This window comes from Leucopleurus acutus (genome assembly GCF_964270905.1).
Source record: "Leucopleurus acutus genome assembly, chromosome: 19".
Taxonomy (NCBI): Eukaryota; Metazoa; Chordata; class Mammalia; order Artiodactyla; family Delphinidae; genus Leucopleurus; species Leucopleurus acutus.
In genome coordinates this window covers 52,451,883-52,471,972 of record NC_139161.1, presented here as the reverse complement: position 1 = coordinate 52,471,972, position 20,090 = coordinate 52,451,883, and the positions used below count along the sequence as shown (strand labels likewise).

Sequence of the window (20,090 nt, the reverse complement as noted above, 5' to 3'; positions counted from 1 at the left end):
AGATTTGCCTTATAAATAACTTAGCACCACAGTGCATAACTAGTTCATGCAATAAGGAATAGAGAGCTTGCATTGAATGAAGTTGAATTAGGGGATACCATAACTTGTAGAATTAAAGTCTTTATTCTCCTGTTATGACTAGAGCATTCTTATTGTCTAAAGTGTTTATACTTACTATATTATAGTTAATGTTTATTCTATCTTGCTCCAAAAACAATTTGAAGCTCCTATAAGTGTACAATGGCGTTAAATGCCTCTCTTTTACTTTATGTCTTTAATTTCCCCTCCTTCCCTCCAGCCTCACTGACTTCTTGCATTTCTTTCCACCGCTGGGCCTTTGTGTTTGTTGTTTCACCTGTCCATTCTTTCTCTTTGATCCCCATCATATGAATCCTTCATCTCTTTCAATTCTTTAATATAAAGTCACCTTTTCAGTAAGGACTTCTTTATACAAAAGGGACACACCACACCGCCCCCTGCATTCCATAGCACCTATTACTAACATTCTACACATTTTACCTTTTTTTTTTTTTTTTTTACTGTCAGTCTCCATGTTCTAGAATGTAACCTCCATGGGAGCAGGGATTTTTATCTGCTTTGTTCACTGCTGTATCCCCAAAGCCTAGAACAGTGCCTGACACATTGTTGCATGAATTCTGTGCACTCCACTGCCTATTAAGATATGGATTGATTGGTTGGTTGACTAAATTAGGGAGAGCAGAGGCTTTTATTAGTAGATCCACAAAAATTTATCAAGTTCTTATTTAACAACAAGCACTGTTCTAGGCACCAAATACAAAGAGTAGAATAAAGCTTCTAGGTACTCACAGTCAAGTGGGGAAAATAGTTAAACAATTACAGCAATGAGTTAAGGCCATAAAGCAAGTATGAATGATGTGCTGCATTAAAGAGGAAACACCTCTCTGCTTGGCAGAATCAGGGAGATGGAAAGATGCATAGGAATTACCAGCTAGAATGGCTGTGTTTGAGCTCCTGAGCTCCGCCACCCCACGGATACCAGACAGGATATCACTGGGGAAGAGGCTGGGGGTGCCAGAGTCGGAGTGCCAGAGTCGGAGACAGAGGTGGCAGTGGAGCAGAGAGGTCCTGTCGCTGAAAGGGGAGAAGTCGGAGGTGGAGCCGGGGGGGGGGGGGGCGCCCGCCGATGACGTCACGGGCCAGCCTGCCTTAGAGCCTCGGCGCGCTTTCCAGGGGGTGGAGTCGCCGGGGCATCATGGCTGCCTGCCGCGCTGAGGCTCATGGCTCCGTGAGTGCTGTTCTCTGCCCCTCGTCCCTTTTTTCTTGCCTGTTCCGTATTTTCTTTCTGCTCCTGTAAGCTCCACCTTGCCTCTTTGCCTCCCTGACTTAGCTGGCCGCCTCCAGGCGAGGGGGGACGGTGAGACTCTTCGTCCCGCCCCTCTCACTGGTTCTGCGATTACATTTATTCCACTATGGCTGTGGCGCCGGCTGTGAACCATAAATACACCTCTGTCCACTCTTTAGGCTTCAAGCCCAATGGGAAGCCAGGAGCCGACGAACGGCTAACTGTGGGGGTGTAGATTCCTGGGGGAGACCTCTGACGCAGCTGTATGGGAAAGGGGTAACCGATAATCTGGAAAAGCTTCTGAGACCCGAAGTACGTGCAGGAGTTAGCAAGGAAAAAAAAAAAAGCGCTAAAAGAGGTTTCAAGGCGGAGGCAAAAAACATGTTCAAAGGCAAGAGACAGAGCAGGTGTCTTTGAAAAACTCAAAAAGTTCAGCTGGGTGGTGGTGGAGAGGCCAAAGGTGACAGCCTCGTAAGTCTTGGTAGGCAGTGATTTCAACCGGAGGATAATTGGGAGTTATTGAAGGGTTTTAAGCAAAAGTGTGGATAAGTTTTGTTTTCGTTTCCTGAGGTAGCAGAGCAGAGAGTGGACTGCGGTGGTCTCCAACCTTTTTGGCACCTGGGACCGGTTTCGTGGAAGACTTTCTTTTGGGGGGGGGCATGGTTTCGGGATGATTCAAGCACATTGATTTATTATGGTCTCTATGCAGTCAAACCTCTCTGCTAATGATAATGTGTTTTTGCAGCTGCTACCCAGCGCTAGCGTCACAGTGCCTCAGCTCCACCTCAGATCATCAGGCGTTAGATTCTCATAAGGAGTGCACAGGCTAGATCCCTCACATGCGCAGGTCACAGTAGGGTTCTTGCTTCTATGAGAATCTAATGCCGTCGCTGCTCTGAAAGGAGGCGGAGCTCAGCCGATAATGCGAGCAATGGGGAGTGGCTGTAAATACAGATGAAGCTTCGCTTGCTCACCGCCCGCTGCTCACCTCCTCCGATGCTGCCTGGTTCCTAACAGGCCACCGACCGGTACCGGTCCATGGCCTGGGAGTTGGGGACCCCTGGACTAGAGAGTATCAGTTAGAACGCTGTGATTTAAATGTAGTAAGAGATGATAGTGACCCCGACCATGGCAGCAATGTTGAGGTTCCAGAGGTGAAAACAGAGTAAAAAGATACTGAGGAGATAGAATCTAAATTAAGTAAGCTCCCCAGATTAATACTGATATAGGCCGAAGTTTGAGAACACTGTACACTTTCTTCTCGACCTCATCCACTGACTGCATGGCTTTAATAGCCAGTGATAGATGCTGATTTTTCCTAAATCTCTACTTTGGCTGTGATCTCTCTCCTGAGCTCTAGTTATATCCATCTGCCTGCCAGATTCTCCATCTGGCCAACCTACAGGCACCACATATGCCCAACACTGAGCTTTTCAGAAAATCCACCCCTCTTCCAATGTTCACTAACTTGGCAAATAGCACCCTCAACCGAATAGTTCTGCCGTGACATGTGGATGTCCTCTTTCACTTCTTCCTTTCCCTACACAGGACCCAAGTTCAAAACACACTCTGGAGCTAAATCCCCCCACCCCACCCACTCCTGGCTTCTGAGTCAATAGACGGGATCACCTAAATATCAGTTGCATTTTAAACAGAACTTTGGTGATTCTGAGGCATCAGTACCACTTTGAGAAACAGTAGTATTCAGTGTGCCAATGGACAGGTCCTCAGGAATAGGAGCTAAAAGAGAAGATCAAGAGAGGAAGGCAAAAAGTGGGAGTGTGATGTTGGTGGGCAGTTCTGAGTGATAACCTGGTCCAATTTTGACAACACTGACCATGAACAAGAGTGTTTGACTGAGATGGGGTGAAGGTGAAAGTCAATGATAGGGCCATCCACAAGGACACTGAAGTCATCTAGAACTTGAACACTGGTTTTTCAAGCTGTTTTCAAGCTGCTAAAGGTTAACTGGATGTGGAGGAGTGACTGGAGGAGCAGGGACACAGCTATAATGGTTTTGAATTATCACTGGGGATCAAGAAGGGTAAAGGTCATTAAGTATTGTTGAACTCTGTCGGAATTTTAAAATAAATCTGCTTAGCACTAGGAGTAGGCTAAACTGGCCCCCTCCCCTAGAGTTATCTATATATAAAGGCTACTATGTCCCCAGAATCTGGTACATATACAGAGATCGTTCCTGTCCTCCTTAGGAAGCCCACATCTTAGCTACAAAGACAGAACAGGAAACAATTCCAGTGGGATTGTATCTCATATATATTTAGCTTATAGGCACTCAAATGTATACACTCCACTAAAAAAAGAGGGGGATGCTTAAAAATTATACTCTGCTTATGTCCTTTTTTGCAGTACGCGGGCCTCTCACTGCTGTGGCCTCTCCCGTTGCGGGGCACAGGCTCCGGACACGCAGGCTCGGCGGCCATGGCTCACGGGCCCAGCCGCTCCACGGCATGTGGGATCCTCCCGGACCGGGGTATGAACCCGTGTCCCCTGCATTGGCAGGCAGACTCCCAACCACTGCGCCACCAGGGAAATCCTCTGCTTATGTCCTTTTATGGAATGTCTGTTATTAGGCACATTTCCATTTCCATATACATATTACTGTAGTGTTACGTACTATTCCTTTTGAGCAATTTAAAGGATTTTTTTTGAGGGTGACCTTAGACCAGTCTTGTTTTTCAACTTGCTGGCTTTAGAATCAGACCCCATAGAAGGTGGGCTGCCACTGTATCTGGTGGTCATTGCTCCACGTGCAAGGTACTGTGGGAGCTCCAAGGAGGGAGCAGCATTCTGCCGGGGATGCTCAAAGAAGAGTTCACAAGGAATATTTATTCTAATTGAGCACTTTAAGGATCGGTACAGGTTTGTTAAAGAAAGAGGCAAGACCAAAGCTGGATGGCCAGTTGTCTAAGTTGATTGGCTAAACTAAGACTTCTAAGGTTTCTTCAAGCTCTAAACTGCTTTACTTTACATCTTCATTTTTTCCCGGTTGACTTTTGGTTTTTTTTTTTTGGCTGTGTTGGGTCTTTGTTGTTGCACGCAGGCTTTCTCTAGTTGCGGCGAGCGGGGGCTACTCTTCGTTGCAGTGCGGGGGCTTTTCTTATTGCAGAGCATAGGCTCTAGGCACCTGGGCTTCAGTAGTTGCGGTGTGCGGGCTCAGTAGTTGTAGCGCACAGGCTTAGTTGCTTCGCGGCATGTGGGATCTTCCAAGACCAGGGATTGAACCCATGTCACCTGCATCTGTAGGTGGATTCTTAACCACTGTGCCGCCAGGGAAGTCCTCCCTCTTGATTTTTTAAAAAAATATATTCCATTATTATTCCCCAGTTTCCTTGGTGGGCAAGATGGTCAGGAAGGTGTTTGAACTCGCTTCACTTTCCTCAGGAGCAAGCCTGGCTTGAGGCTGCCCAGGCCTTCATCGAAGAGACCCTGTGTCCACCTGGCAAGGAGCCTGATGTCCAGTTGACTCAGTTGGTAATTGACTGTGTGAAGACTGTCTGGTTGCCCCAGGGAAGGAACCAGGGTTTAACACTGCCCCTCAGCTACAGGTAAGGAGAAGTGGGATTCCCAGGAAAGTTAAATTTGGGATTGAAAAAGAAGGACTTACCATTTGAGTTGACTAAGGGGAAACTTAAGGGGAGAAAAAGGTGGTCTAAAGAAAACCCCTTCTGCCAGTCTTTCTCATTCTCCATCAAGCTGCTTTCCTTTTCTTGTAGTTCTCCTTAATTGGCTCAAGTCAAGTTTAGAGACAAGGAGAGGGGCGTGAGAAGATAGAAAATACGGAAAAAGAACCCTCAAAGTGGGGAGAGAGGCTGATACTATTTCGTTTTGTGCATTAGTAAACTAAGATACAGACTGTGACTTCAGCAAGTGTAGATCGTTGATTTTGAAAGACCTGAGTTTGAGGTCTTCTGAAGGTGCTTTTTTGGTTTTGTCCTTTTTAACACTATACTACCATTCCTAAACCGTTCTAGGCAATGTTAATAAAGTACTACAGGAAAAGGGTTGCATGGCCAAGTAAGTTTGAGAGACATCGCATAAGATAAACTTCTCTAGGAGAATCATGAGGCTCATTGACATGTTAAAGGCTCCGCAAAGTTCTGCAAAAAGAAACCTGCTTACTTCCTCATAGAAGTAACTAGTATCTGGAGTATGAGGGTATATCATTCTTGTGAATATCTTTATATTTTTTCTATCCATGCATCTATCCCTAAGCAATATTCAGTAGTTTTACATACCTTTAGACTTTGTATAAATGGTACCATACCTTGTATATCATCTGCGGTTTGCTTTTTTGTGCTTAACATTATGCTTGTGAGATTTATTCACATTGATAGCTCTAGGTCATTTATTTTAACTGCCGTGTGGTATTCTGTTACGTGACTAAACGTATCACTTTTTTCTTTTTTTAAAAAAGGTAGAAATCTGTTTAGCTTTGTTTATTTTGTTATTTCCCAATAATAACTGAAAATCCAAAAAGAATAATTGAAAAGTGGTAAGTCAGCAATTTTTAGAAAACTTGCAACCTGTTTAAGTTTCTTGTTATTCTTTAGGATAAATGTAGACTAGATAGCACAATATGTAGAAGATGATGGATGAAGATAGAGTAAAATTTATTTGACGGGTATAAATATTCATTCATTTTTCCATTTCCCTTCACTGAGTGCCTGCTGTGTGCCAGGTACTGTGGTGGCCTTGAAAGTTGGAGGGCAGTGGCCCATGCAAAAGGTCTGTGGTTATCACCTTCAGTTTCCTGACCCAAACCCTGAAGAATCTGAGAAAAGTGACCCCTATCCTTACTGTTTTCTGTCCTGAAGGTGCCTAGGGTAAAGGCACAGTTCCCTCCAGTTGTTTTTTCCTAGGCTTTTACAGAAGTAGGGAAAGACAAAAAGACTTTTGAGTGAGACATACCTGGCTTTGCCACCTGCACCACTGTGTACCTGAACCTCTGTAAATTTCCTCATTGGTCTGTTTCCAGGGATTTTTGGTGAAGATTCAATGCAATATTGAGCGTGAATGGACCCAGTACAGTATGTGTATAGCAGGGGTGCAACGATGTTAGTTTCTGTCTTTGCCTTTCATCTGCTCTGAAGTCATTGGGGAAGAATGAGGCAGATGTGGAAGGGGTGTGGGCCATCTAGAACAGCATTTCTAATCTTTAGCACTCACATGTAGCTTATGTTCATGAGTGCAACAAGGAGGATAAATTGTCATGTTTTGTAACCTTATCCTGTTTCTTTTCCGCTGAAAAAACCATGGGAGTGGAGATGAGTGAAAAAACCGTGGGAATATAATAATGGTATTACAAAAATGTGAATCTATCACCACTTTGATAAATTAACTTGTATCACATTCTCTGTGATATACCTCACAATTGGTAGTGACTCAGCAGTGTTGCGGCACTTTGCTTAAGAATGGTTGATCTCAAACATCTCTTGAGATTTGGGAGCTTGTGATATCAACTCCCACCTCAGCCTCAGCTTCCCAGCCAGTCTCTAGTACTGTGATACTCCAGACTAGGAAGGAAACCTGGCCGGGGCCAATGAGGTTGAGCCATTAGGCAGATGCCTTAGTGCCCCCACTGAAGTTCTCTGTGGAGCTGAGAGCTGAGATGCTGTCAGGGGAGCAGTTTGTGTTGTCTCTAAAATGTTCTCCCCACCTGCTCATCTCCTCAGGCTGCTCTTACATTCCCACTCCATTTCTCTGGGTCCTCTCTGTGGCACTGTCTTGTTCAAGATATGATTCAGCACAGACTTTCTTCCTGCCTTCCCTAGGTACTACCCAGTGTTTGGACCCAGACCCCATCCTCATTTTCTTAGGCCCTCACTCCCAGTTTTTTCAATCAATCAAACTTTCTTAGTCCAGGTTCCCCATTGATCTTTCCTTGGGATCTTGGGGGATTTGTTGGGGTTGAGGATAAAATTCCTAGGCTTGAACATAGCTTTACGAAACCTCTGTTCCCTTCACTCTGCAGCTTTGTCTCAGTAAAGGACCTCAGGACCCACCAACGTCGCCCATGCTGCAGCCACCTGTCCTGGAGCAGTACTGCGTACCAGGATTGGACCAAAGAGGCCGGACCACGTGGCGTCCCCCTGCCCCGGGAACGGCTGTTACTTTTAGGGACACTAACAGACCTATCAGGGGACTTGGAACAAGAGTGCAGGAATGGAAGCCTCTATATAAGAGATAACACTGGTACCCTGGGCTGTGAGGTGAGTAGGAAGGGGGCAGTCAGATCCCTCAGATACTAATAAGAATGGTGTCTAGGGAGCAAGACAATTAAGTCTCTGAGGGAACAAAGATGGAGGGGGGTGGACTGGATGCCAGGGTCCTGATTAATCCTTGCCCTTGGTCTTTTCTAGCTCATAGATCTGGACCTTTCTTGGTTGGGCCATCTCTTTCTGTTCCCCAACTGGAGTTACCTCCCTCCTGCAATGAAGTCCTCAGGAGAAGGGCACTTGGAGCTCTGGGGTGCCCCTGTGCCAGTGTTTCCCTTGACCATCAGTCCTGGCCCCCTCACCCCCATCCCTGTTCTCTACCCAGAGATGGCTTCCCACCTGCTCAGGCACAGGTAATTCTTCCGTGTAGGGGAGGAGGCAGCGCTGTAAAACTGGGACGATGATGGTGGGTCAGTGGAAGGAGGGAAAGAAAGGCATTGAGAGTAATATAGATGGAATGTTCCCAATCAGGGGAACAGTGGGGCCTCTCAGAAAGTTAAGAGCCAGATTCTTCCAGGGAAGTGTGCCTTATCTAAGGGCAGGTAGAGTTTGAAGGAGGTTTTTAGAACAATGGCTTTGGGCTATGGAAATTTTACATCACTACTAGGTAATAGTGGAAAGGAAGGCATTTGTAGGGGAGAAAAAAAGAGAGAAATAAAAATGACTTCTGTCTCTACTTTTTTTTAGAAGCAAGCACAGAACTGTGCAGCCAAACCTTGCTGGGGAGCTGGTTCGATTGAGCGCTCTGGTGACAAGTCGAAGGAAAGCCTACTTCATCCTGTCTCTTGGTGGATCATCCCCAGTTGGCAGCCATGTGTCTGTCATCGTGCAGGTGAGGATTAGGGTCAATTCAGGGGTGTGGAGGTGTGGGAGGGGGGTACGAGCTCCTAATAGGAAAGATAACATCATAGGAGGAACCAGGTGGGAAAGGAGGACAGCTGGGGAGAGTTATTTCTGGAACAGTGCTGTTGAGGGAACAGTGTGAGTGACGCCTTCCCTACATACAGGAGGTGGGGAGTAGACTTCCCTGCTGTGCAGCTCATTCGAGGAGACAACTTTTGTATCATGTGTCCCATTTTGAAAACCTGCCAGAATCACTTGTTTTTCCCCTGCATTAGAAGAATGAGCAAGGAGAGTAGTTATCTTAACACCATTAAAACATGAAATACATGTACTTTTAGTGAAACTTGGTACTTATTGTTGAGTCTTTTTACATCAACTGGTACGATTTTATTTTTTTAATTATTATTTTTAAAATATTTATTTATTTGGTTGTGCCGGGTCTTAGTTGCAGCAGGGTGGGCTCTTTAGTTGCAGCTTGCCAGCTCCTTAGTTGTAGCACATGGGCTCCTTAGTTGTGGCATGCAAACTCTTAGTTGCGGCATGCATGTCGGATCTAGTTCCCTGACCAGGGATCAAACCTGGGCTCCCTACATTGGGAGTGGGGAGTCTTATCCACTGTGCCACCAGGGAAGTCCCTGGTATGAGTTTAAAGTCATTCATTTTTATACTGATTATTGTTATATGATTTATACAATTATCTGAATAACGTTTCAGAAGCATTCAAAACAATTAAAGGATGAACGGGCTCTTTAACATGCATATCGAAAAAGGAAACTATGAAATTTACTAGCACTATAAGAATTCTTACCTGTATCTGTGTGTGTCATGAGCTGGAGTAACAGTAATTAGAGTATAAAGAAACTGAAAACGCTTACAAACCACCCAAATTTCTAATCTTGTTTTTTCCTCTTGGGTTAAAGAGGAGCTTATGTATATTGTTTACATTAGAATGTTTTAAGTCTCCTAGAGCATTCAAAAATTCTGGGCATGGTAGGATTGGCTCATTCGAGGGGGAAAGCTCTGAAATGCACTTGAATTTCTGCAGGGCAACTAAAGTAGGCCAAGCCCTTTGGGTAGTTTATAATCTTATTGTAGATTCTATATCATATTGATTTGTAAAACAAGCAGAGCATAATACAGAACAGTGTGTAAGTTCCAAGGTGTGTGGTATAGTTGTAACTGCTATAGCAGGTTAGCTAGAGTTTATTATGTGGAGAGAAGCCTAAGGAGGGAGAGTTTAGACTCGATCTGGTTCTTGAAGGTGGCTAGGATTTGAATCCCTAGAAGAGAGGGAGGGCTGTCTGGGACTGGAGTATCACCTGTACCAAGATTGGCCCTTTATTGAGTATATGCTGTATGCTAGGGGCTTTGGTCATTTCAGAGGCACAAAATTGAGTAAGTTGACGGCTCTTGTCCTCTGGAAGCTCTCAGCCAGGTAAGTGAGTCAATGATTACTGTTCAGGGTCATAAGTGCTGGGGTAGAGTCATGCACATGCACAAGGCACTGTGAGGGTGCAGAGGTGGGCTTTGGAATAAGTCTGGGTGCTCAGGGGAGGAGTGATCTTGGTTTGTTTACAGGCTGCTGAAGAGACACATTGGCGAAATACCGTCACTCTAGATGATCCCAGTGAATCACCTCCATGATAGAGGAGTGAGGTCGTGTCTAGAAAGACTGAACTCTGAAGAGAGGAGTAAAGGTTCAGGGTAAACTGCTGTGCCAGGCAGGTGAGGATAAGAGATCACTAAGCAGTGACGGAGGCGCAGCTGGAGAGGGTTAGCGTCCGTGTTTTGCCCTGGGGTGGTGTGGGCCTGTCTTCCTCAGCAGGGTTTTTGTCTTAGAAGAAGAGTTGAGGAAAGAGGGCTGTGATGCTGTAAACTCAAGGGTGAAGTGTGGGTAAAAAGGGCAGGATTCAGGGGATAGGTATTCAGGTCCTGGCATTCGGACAGAGGAAGGGAAGGACCTCAACGTCTGAATAAAGGAGAAGTGGCTGCAATATTGGGAGGTCCTAGTAAGAGGTTAGAGGAAGTCTAGTGAGCCCAGGGGGAGCAGGGGAGAGCAGAAGCAATAGTATTCAGTCATTCATTCGTGTGTTCAGTCAGACCATCATTAGCTACTTGTTTTGCATAAGCAGTAAGCTTAAGTGAAATCTTGGCAATACCTTACGATGAGTTGTGACGTCCAAGGTCTGACTGGTGGTACTCAGCTGGTTTTAGAGAGAAATGGGGGTCTGTGAAGCCGAGCATAGGGGACTGTGAAGTTCAAGTATCCAGAGTCATCAGTGTGTTTTGAAGCCCCTGAGAATGGCAGCCGTGCTCTGGGAGGGACATGCCCTAGAAGATTGTTATACTTATTAACGGTCTCATCTATGTAACTTTTTTCCTTTTGCTTAAATTTCTTCAACAGCCACCTTGCTCCATTCCATAGGAGACCCTCTGCCGTTCATTTTTATTTTCCTACTTGGATGTCTCTCCCTTTCCGAAAGACTGAAAGTCTTCAGCATGTTATTTCTGGGTTTTTTCTTCATCTCGGCCCTTCCATCCTGTCTCTGGCAACTGCCAAGGCCATTCCTCCTCCGTCCCGGCAGGGTTTTCATGGCCTTGCTCATTCTGGGTTCTGAACATTTCTGTGTTGTTGCCTGTGCTTGAGTCCCGCTCCTCTCTCCTCTCTACGTCAGCAAAGCAGAGATGGCCTTCAGGACCTTGGCAAGTTCAGCTTCTTTCACTTGGCCTTCCTGATCATTCCAACCCATCCCGACCTCTTTCTTTCTCTGAAACCTTACCAGATGTGTATTGTTTTTGCCACTTGATCATACATGGCTCCATGTTATTACTTGGGTTTGTGTCTGTGTTTCCCCGTGGTTTGAAATATGTTGGAGATGAGAGAAGTCTATGATGTTTCCCTTAACATCTATTCCAATACTGGATACTTACATACCGTGTGCATACTGATTAAATAAGTGAACATTGTTTGTATGGCTGGTTTGTATGTTGGAGGGGGATGGGGAAAGGGCAGAATTTTCTGAAAGGAATATTTATATATTTTGGAGAAAGTTGTAGGGCTGGTTTGTGCCTTGGGGGAGGGACTAGGAAATATTTTCCATTTCCATGAGAGGGGAGAGATCCTGAGAGTTCTGTGGCTTAAGATTTAATTGGGGAGCAGGGAAGATGAAGAGGCAAGGAAAGGCTCTCGAGGAGTAGGTCTTTGAGGGTCACATTGTGATGGGAAGGGACCCTGGCAGAGGGGCAGCATCATGGGAAGCCTCTCACGTACCGTGTTGCCTGCTTCCGCACAAGCCAGATCCCTGCGCAGCTGGTGTGGCACCGAGCCCTTTGGCCTCATAAGGCCTATGTGCTGACGGAGCTGCGAGCGTCCAAGCTCCCTGGTCACCGTTACCGGATTTGGATGACCAGTCCCTCCTCCCGGCTTTTGCCACTGAAACCAGAATGTGTGCGAGAGCTGGAACTGGAGCTGGAAGGAGCCCCCTTGGAGACCAACCCCCAGCCACTCCCCATACTCAGCAATCCGCAAGACAAGAAGGGTCCAGGTCCAGATGGTCTCGTCCGGGACTCCAGGCTCTTATCATACACGGTGAGCATAAGGGAGAGATCCTTGAGCCCGAAGGGCAGGAAACGTGGCGGTCTCCAAAGAGGATGGGAACGGGGATCACCTGGCCCTTTGGCTTCTTTGCAGGGAACGGTCACTGGCACGCTGAATCAGCCTGCGGGCCTCTACGAGCTGGACGGGCAGCTGGGGCTCTGCCTTGCCTACCAGCAGTTCCATGGCCTCAGGCGGGTAGTGCGACCAGGAGTCCGTCTGGAGGTATGTGAGGGGCCAGGGCTGGTGACAGAAGGAGACCCTTTCAGTAGCTTGTCTTACCTTTACGGGCTGGTCCTTCTTTGCAGCAGGTCGACGCCTCTACAGCAAGATTATAAAAATAATAAATGTGTGTTGGGGCGTGGGGGTGCTTTTGTTAAGAATGATTTGGACGAGAGCTCAGGTCAGAAGGGAGTAGAGAGTGGGGCTCTGGGAGGAGCAGTTAGGTCCAGAGCCTCTCCTTTCCAGAAGGGCCTTCCAACTGGAGCTGAAGTGCAGGTGAGCAGCCAGGGCCCCGCTGGCCAGGAGCCCCCGGGCCCACAGAAAGGCTGACTGAGGCTTCTGGGAGATGAAGCCTTACCGCAGGGGAGCGGCTTGTTATGGAAGGCGAGGCATAAGGGGCGGGAGGGAAGCAACCTGTAAAGGAGAAATTGTATTTCTCCTGGGACCCAGGCAGTGGAAAACTGCATTTAACTCTGCCTGCGATCACTGAGTTGCTTTTTCCCTTCTGCCTCCCCAGCTCCAGGATGTTCACCTCCTGCAGTCAATGGGTGGGGGGACGAGAAGGCCCATGTTAGCCCCCTGCCTCCGTGGCGCCGTTCTACTTCAGGGCTTCTCTCGTCTGATGCCTGAGACTCAGTCTTCCCACCGAGCCCCCGGGGCCTCCCTGTATGAGCAGCTGGTGTGGGAACATCAGTTAGGACTTCCCCTCTACCTGTGGGCCTCCAAGGCCCTGGAGGAGCTGGCCTGCAAGTGAGGAGGACGACGGTCTGGGCTGGGGAGGCGGTGGGAGTGGGACACTTCCTCTGTCAGCGAAGCCAGATTCTGGGAGAGACAGGGTCTTTGGGGGAAGTGACTCCACTTCTTTCCGTGGCCAAGGCTGTGTCCCCATGTGCTGAGACACCACCAGTTCCTGCAGCGTTCCTCGCCTGGGAACCCCAGCCTGGGACTACAAATCCTGGCCCCTACCTTGGAGGTTCTCGTTCCACCTGGCTGCCCCGGTCGGAATACACACAACGAGATCCTTGAAGAGCCGCATCACTGTCCGCTGCAGAAGGTCTGAGGATGCGGGGGAATGGAGTTGGCAGAGCTAACGCCCTGGGGGACACCCCGGGCACAGGGGACACATAATCTGATGTCTCTTCTCTCTGACAGTACGCTCGACTGCAGACCCCCTGCTCTTTCCCTACACTGGCCGCCCTGAAAGAGGAAGGGAAGTGCAGGGCCTGGGCCTCCTTTGACCCTAAGACCCTTCTGCCCCTCCCAGAGGCTTCTCACCTGCCCAGTTGCCAACTCAATCAGCGCCTGGCCTGGTCCTGGCTCTGTCTGCTGCCCTCTGCCTTCCACCCGGCCCCAGTAAGTGTGTTTCCAGCGGGGCTCAGGGGACTTCCTCTTTTTGCCATTTTCACTACCACTACCGTAGTCCTTTCTTGTCATTTTGATTACACTAGCCTTCTAACTAGAATACTCCACCTCTTCTTGGCCCCCTCTAATCCGTTCTCTTGTAGCAACTAGAAAGAGGTGGGGTACAATTGAACATCGATTATAAAACTCTCTTAATTTAACTGCTTCTCTTGTTTCTACCAGTGTGTATAAAATCAAACCCAAACTCCTTATTATGTCTTGGGAGTTCCTCCATGGTCTCCTAGCTCTAACCTCGGTTTGTATACTTTCTCTCTGGCTACTAAATGTGTGAATGCAGGTGCATTTTTTCCACATCTGTCTACTTCACTTCAATATAAATTCTTTGAGGTCACAGACCATGTTTTTGTGGTTCACTTTGTAGCTCTAACAGTTAACACAGTGCCTGGCACGTGGTAGATGCTCAGTATATCTGTTTAATAAGACTTGATGCCTCGGCCTTCGTCTCCTTGTAGGTTCTGCTTGGGATTCTGGTGCCTTCGTCTCGTAAAGGTTGTCTGCGACTTCAGGACCAAAGCGGTTCTCTCCCCTGCCTACTCCTGGCCAAGCCCTCGCAGCCCCTCGCTGACCCCGGGCTCATAGGTTTGGAGTTCAGAGGTGGAGAGAGATGGTGGTGGGGTAGAGGTTCTCCGAACTGGGGGCTTGGCAGAAAGCACTGCTGGGATTTACTAGGGATGCTGGAGTGGCTTCTGTTGATCAACCAGTCTGGCGGGAGGTGTAGGAGGCTGGTATTGGCAGGTGGTGTAAAGGAGCAAGGGGTTCCTGGCCAGAACTACAATTCCCAACATTCACTTCTCCCTCCCTAGGCACACCAGGATGACAACTTCCATTTCTTACCTTCTTAGTGTGGAAGAGTAATGGGGCTTATTTGGGCTTATTGAGGTTTGTAGGCAGGGAAACCCTGGAGAGGAAAGCTTTTCAGATCTCGGAGCAGGCATTTTAGGGATTTATGAGAAAGTAGAACCAAGGCCTCTCAGCCTAGGTGGCCAGGGGTGGGATTGGCCATGCAGATGGAATGGTTTCTCCCTTGGAGGTATGACTCCTCCAAGATGGGGCTCCGGCCTAGGCCTTCACGTTGTGTTAGGGGAGCATCTCTGGCCTGAGTCAGGCAGTGAGACCTGCAGGGCGGTCGGCTCTACTGCCCATCCCACAATCCTCCCCTCTTGCCAAAATAGAAAACTTTCTTCCTCCAGGCTGTCTGGTGCGGGCGGAGAGGTTCCAGTTGGTCGTAGAAAGGAATGTCAGAAGCAACTTCCCTTCCTGGAAGGAGCTGAGCATGACAGGCTTCATGCAGAAGAAGCAGGCCAGGTTGGTCCTTAGGGTGGTGGCTGTCCTCTGAGACCCTGAGGGGAAGGGGAAGGGCCCGGTGCAGGTGGTAGAACTCTGGGGCCCACAACATCCAGTGCCTGCATCGCTAAGAAACCTATTCCTTGTCTCTCCCGACAGAGTCTACGTCCAGATTTTCCTGGCTGATGCCCTGATCCTGTCTGTGCCCAGACCCGTCCTTCACTCGGCCACCTCCTCAAGGCCTCCTCAGACAGAGCCCTCCCTGCCAGAGGGTCCCCACATAGGCCAGAGCCGGCTGTTCTTGCTGTCCCACAAGGAGGCACTGATGAAGAGGAACTTCTGTGTCCCCCCAGGAGCCAGTTCGGAGGTGCCCAAGCCCACCCTCAGCTTCCTCGTGTTAGGGAGCTGGCTTGGGGGCACCCAGAGGAAGGAGGGAACTGGATGGGGCCCACCCGAGCCCAGGGAAGGTGAAAACTCGGATCAGAAGGTAAACTGGGGCCTGGGACCTGGGACCTGATGTCCTGTGCCCCAGCTCCTGTCTGAGGGACCCTGCTCTCCCCCTCAGGTTCTCCTCATCTTCCTCAGCTCCTCAGTCCGCTGGTTTGAGTTCTTGCACCCAGGGCAAGTGTACCGACTCGTGGTCCCTGGCCCTCCCGTGAGTGCCCAGTTCACCATGCCCTTCCCCAGAAAGCATTTTTTGGCTTGGGGTCTGGAGAGGAACTTCTAGGTCTCCTAGAAGAAGGGTGGATTTAGATCAAATAGAAGGCCTGTCTGTGTCTGGATCACTTCCTTCACTAGGCTCCAGAGAGGAAACAAAACTGGATCGTAGTATGTTAGGAACCTGTCTCCGGACCAGGACACACTCAGAGACAATCATCTCCCCATTTCCTGGCAGACACCAATGTTGTTCAAGGAGGGCGGTTCATCCTGCGTATCACTGCGTCCTCTGGAGCTGGCTGGCTGTGCGTCCTGCCTCACTGTCCAGGATGAGTGGACCCTGGAACTTGCGAACTCCCAGGACATCCCAGAGGTGCTGGGTATCAGCAGGGCACTGCCTGAATCCTCGCTGACTGACCTGCTCAGTGGCAAGTAAATGTCCAGCAGCTTCTCCAGCTAGTTTGGCTGCTCTCTCTTCCTCTGCAGTCGTTGGGTGGGATGAACAGCCCATTCTCTGCTACAGTGTGTGTTTCTTGCATGTGATTTAGCTCCTAGAGGAATGATGTCACTCTAAGATGCAAGTTGGGTTTCACACTTGATTTTCCCCCAGTATGTTACTGTTCTGAAACGACTGAGCAGGCTTTCTCACAGTTCAGGAAAAGCTTCAGCAATAAAAGGAAATATAAGAACCAAAAAAAACAAGGACAAAGCTGAAAAGCTTTAGGGAAGAACCTTCCTTTGGTGCAAGAAGTGGCTAACTATGGCTTTAGGAACAGCTGTACTTTCCTCGTGTAGGCTTTTTCGGGGTAGCTGCAGTGCAGTTGAAGAAGCTGCAGAGATACTTCCCCCCTGTGTAAACAAACAAACAAACAGCCTACTGGATTACATGTGTAATTTTTACAGAGCCGATCCCTATCAGAAGTGAAAGTTTTCAAGGACCTGTGATTTGAAGGGAGTGGGCGTGGGCCCCAGCATACAAAGCTGTGAACAATGGACTGACTGAGATTCTAGGTGTAAATGCAAGTGCAGATTCACCTCTGCTGGGGCGTTCCTTGGTGAGGCCTCTGAGTGCAAGGCTGTGTGGGTTTTGAGTGATCTGCACAACCCTGCTTTTCCCATGAACGCTGTTACTTTTAGCGTGTGGTTTGAGACAGTGCAAGGCTTTCCAGGGCCTCATAGTTAATGTTCCGGCAGACACTGTAACTCCTTTCTGTCCTTGGGTCTGACTCCAGTCTCTGCTTTCTTAGGCCTCCATTCTCACTGTATTTCTCTGACCTTCCAGTTTCACAGATTCCTTGGTGTCTTTCTCAGCTGAGATTTTGTCACGTCTCTGGATAAAGCCTGGTAATGACATCTGTTTTGGGGAAAGGTATGAAATAGAGTGATGGGACCTTGTGATCCTGAGAGAGACCACTGACCCCTCGCCTCTCCTTCTGTAGGGAGCTCTGGGGCCACGAGACGATGTGTGAAGCTCACCGTAGCCCTGGAGACGGCCGACTGCGAATTCCCCCCTCACTTGGACATATATATTGAAGACCCACACTTGCCTCCCCCACGGGGACTTCTTCCAGGAGCCCGAGTCTACTTTAACCAGCTAGAGAAAAAGGTTTCCAGGTGAAGATCTGTGTTGATGTCCTTGCCTCCCCTTCCCACTGATGTGGTTCTCTTGAACGCTCGCCCCTACGTGTGTGGCAATGACACCTTCTCTTTGGTATTACGTTTGCTGTGTTTCTCTGGCGTTTATGCCCTCTGCCCCCGCGAGATGTTCCAGACCAGTCCTTCCCTTATTCTTCCCTCTGCTCCAGTAGAGCCGGGGTTAGGGCATGTCCCTCGGGGGAGTGGCCTGGCCTGTGTTGCAGTCCCAGCTCCTACCTCACATTGACTTCTTTCTCCTCATCACTCTTCCTCCTCCCCCTGCAGATCCCACAATGTTTACTGTTGTTTCCGGTCGTCTACCTATGTGCAGGTCCTGAGTTTTCCCCCAGATACCACAATCAGGTCAGTGGCCCAGGCCTCGGTCCCTAAACTTCACAGCCTCACATCTGCATACCATACCTGTTCCAGGGTCTGGAATTTTTGCCATAACTACAGTCTTCTCCACTCCTAGCAAAATATGTTGAGTTGCAAGGATTTCCTCTGCTTCAAATAAAAGATGTCCAGTACCTATCATTTTACCCAGAAAGATTTAGCATTCTAGGATTCTCAAGGCTTTTCAGTCCAAAATACAAATCTTTCTTGGCTAACATCTTGGTTTTTCAAGACTGAGAAATAACTGATGACAATCAGAGATCAAGAATCAAAATGGGGGGACTTCCCTGGTGGTCCAGTGGGTAAGACCCTGCGTTCCCAATGCAGGGGGCTCGGGTTTGATCCCTGGTCTGATCCCTGGTCGGGGAACTAGATCCTGCATGCTGCAACTAAAGATCCCGTGTGCTGTAACGAAGACCCGGCGCAGCAAAAACTAGGAAAAAAAAAAAAAAAGAGTCAAAATGGGGGCCATGGGGCTTCCAGGAGAGCACAGAAGCCACTACTGTCCCCATCCGTATGCCTGCTGAGTCCTTCCAGACACACCCTGCTTTTAGAACCCTGTTGGCTGTTTCTTGACCCCTTTCTCTCTTTAGTGCCCCCCTGCCCCACATCTACCTAGCCGAACTTCTGCAAGGTGAGAAGGCCCCATTCCGGGCCACTGCCTCTTGCCACGTCGTTTTGGTCTTCAGCCTTCAGCTCCTCTGGGTGTGTGCTCATTGTACCAGCATCTGCCCGCAGGTATGAGAGGGAACAGGCCGAGCTGGGTGCAGGGTGCCAGAGGGATGTGCTGGGATCCAGGGGATTTTCCCAACCACTTTCTTCATCCCAGGGAAGGTGTACTCGTCAGAGCCCTGCTTGCCCCACTCAGACATCTATAAGCCAGGCCAGCATCAGGTGAGAGCAGAGCACAAGGTGGGTTCCCGTCCCACCACTTACATGACTTTGTGTCTGTTGTCCCAGTGTTAGCACAATTTCTGGCTTGTGGGAATTGCTTAATAAATATTTTCAAATCAACGAATGAGAGTAAAGTGAGCTAACGACTGGAAAAGGTGGAGAGGGAGTCGTGTTGGGTCCAGGTGACTGGCCACCTGGGTTCGCTGTGGGAGTTGCTATTTCCTACTCCCCATCCCCCACCCCCGCCCCCAGGCTCCTGGTGGAGGATGGGACTGCCGAGGCTGTGGTGACCTGTAGAAATCATCAAGTGGCAGCAGCACTAGGACTGTGTCCGAGTGAGTGGACCTCCCTCCTCGAGCTCGTTCGAGGGCCAGGGACAGTGGCCTTGCAATTCACGGGGCCTGGAGCCCAACCTGAGGTGGGTGAGATGTGGCTGGGAGGCGGGGGCTCAGATACCCAAATTCCTGGGGGGCTTGGTAGAGAGCATTTAAAAACTTGAGTTCTGTTGAAACCCGAGTTTCCCTTTCTAGTCCTCAGCCAAGACTGATGAGCCCTTGACCCTCTTCCTCTGGACACTGTGTACCAGTTTCTCTGTCCTCCGCCCTATTGTGCTTTCTTTTGAGCTTGAGAAGAAACCCTCCAAGATCATCCCGTTAGGTAAGGGTGGAAGGGCAGGGGTGTAGATAGATGGGTCCCAAGAGGAAGAGGGAGGAGGGATTGATAGGGGATTTCAGGAGTCGGGGAGGAGAATGGTGGGCGAGGACTAAAAACCACATTCTTAGGACACGTGTTTTCCTCTCTTCCCATCTCAGAACCTCCTCGACTACAGCGATTCCAGTGTAGGGAGTCCCTTTTCCTGACTCGTGTGAATCCCAGGATCCGACTGTCATGCCTGTCTATCCAGGAGCCTGAGCACCCCAGTGCCCTGGGGGCCTTAGTTTCCTCCTGCTAACCCGAACTGTAGTGGCCTGAAAGTTCTTCCTGCCCTGCTGGAGACCTTGAGGACGGGGTTTCAGCTCTTCCCCCTTGTCATGGCTCTTAGCTTCTCTATGATTGAACCAGGGCCCCAGATCCCTGGATTCACAAAATGCTACCCTACTGTTATTTCTCCTATTCTAATGCCAGCCTACCTTGAGGAGATTGTGGAAACAGGCAGATCATGGTGCTGTTGCTGTTTCCTCTCCAGTTGGTGTCAAGGCGCCTGTGCTCACAGGTGGCCCTGAGCACCTGGGTTCTGTCTTTGTGGCAGGGACTTGCCCCTTGCGGGGATGCCCCTGACAGGCCCCTTGGTCTACAATAAAGCTCTGGGGATGTTTCTCACTTGTGCTCACGTGGGTCTCAGGCCTCATGACCTCCTGGCAGCTGGCCCATCGTTTACCATCATTTCAGCCCTTGTTTGCCACCCGTGCCAAAACTGGTTTGGAGAAGAGCTTCTGGTCCAGTCAAGTCAGGCCCTAAAGGGAGCAAAGTGGGGTGCGGGGTAGACAGCATTGCCATGATGGCCTCAGTCAGCAAGGCTGGGCCCAGGAAGAAGTCAAGCCTGGAATTGTTGCTAAGTATTGGTGTAAGGTGGTTATGGAGAGAG

The 20,090-nt window shown here is 49.0% G+C and overlaps 1 protein-coding gene across 1 annotated transcript; it reads left to right on the top strand.

Annotated features, from left to right (window-relative positions):
- Nucleotides 1–1,225: 1,225 nt before the first annotated feature.
- CTC1 (CST telomere replication complex component 1) lies at nt 1,226–19,809 on the top strand. The gene is made up of 23 exons (XM_082860258.1): nt 1,226–1,267; nt 4,727–4,890; nt 7,317–7,554; nt 7,705–7,913; nt 8,248–8,392; nt 11,702–11,992; nt 12,095–12,223; nt 12,738–12,970; nt 13,097–13,274; nt 13,373–13,573; nt 14,095–14,221; nt 14,833–14,947; nt 15,086–15,413; nt 15,492–15,581; nt 15,822–16,015; nt 16,866–16,927; nt 17,023–17,197; nt 17,504–17,581; nt 18,205–18,349; nt 18,441–18,505; nt 18,758–18,923; nt 19,036–19,162; nt 19,318–19,809. Exons 1-23 carry the CDS (start codon nt 1,235–1,237, stop codon nt 19,455–19,457), a joined length of 3,633 nt encoding a protein of 1,210 aa, XP_082716384.1. The 5' UTR covers nt 1,226–1,234; the 3' UTR covers nt 19,458–19,809.
- The last annotated feature ends 281 nt before the right edge of the window (nt 19,810–20,090 follow it).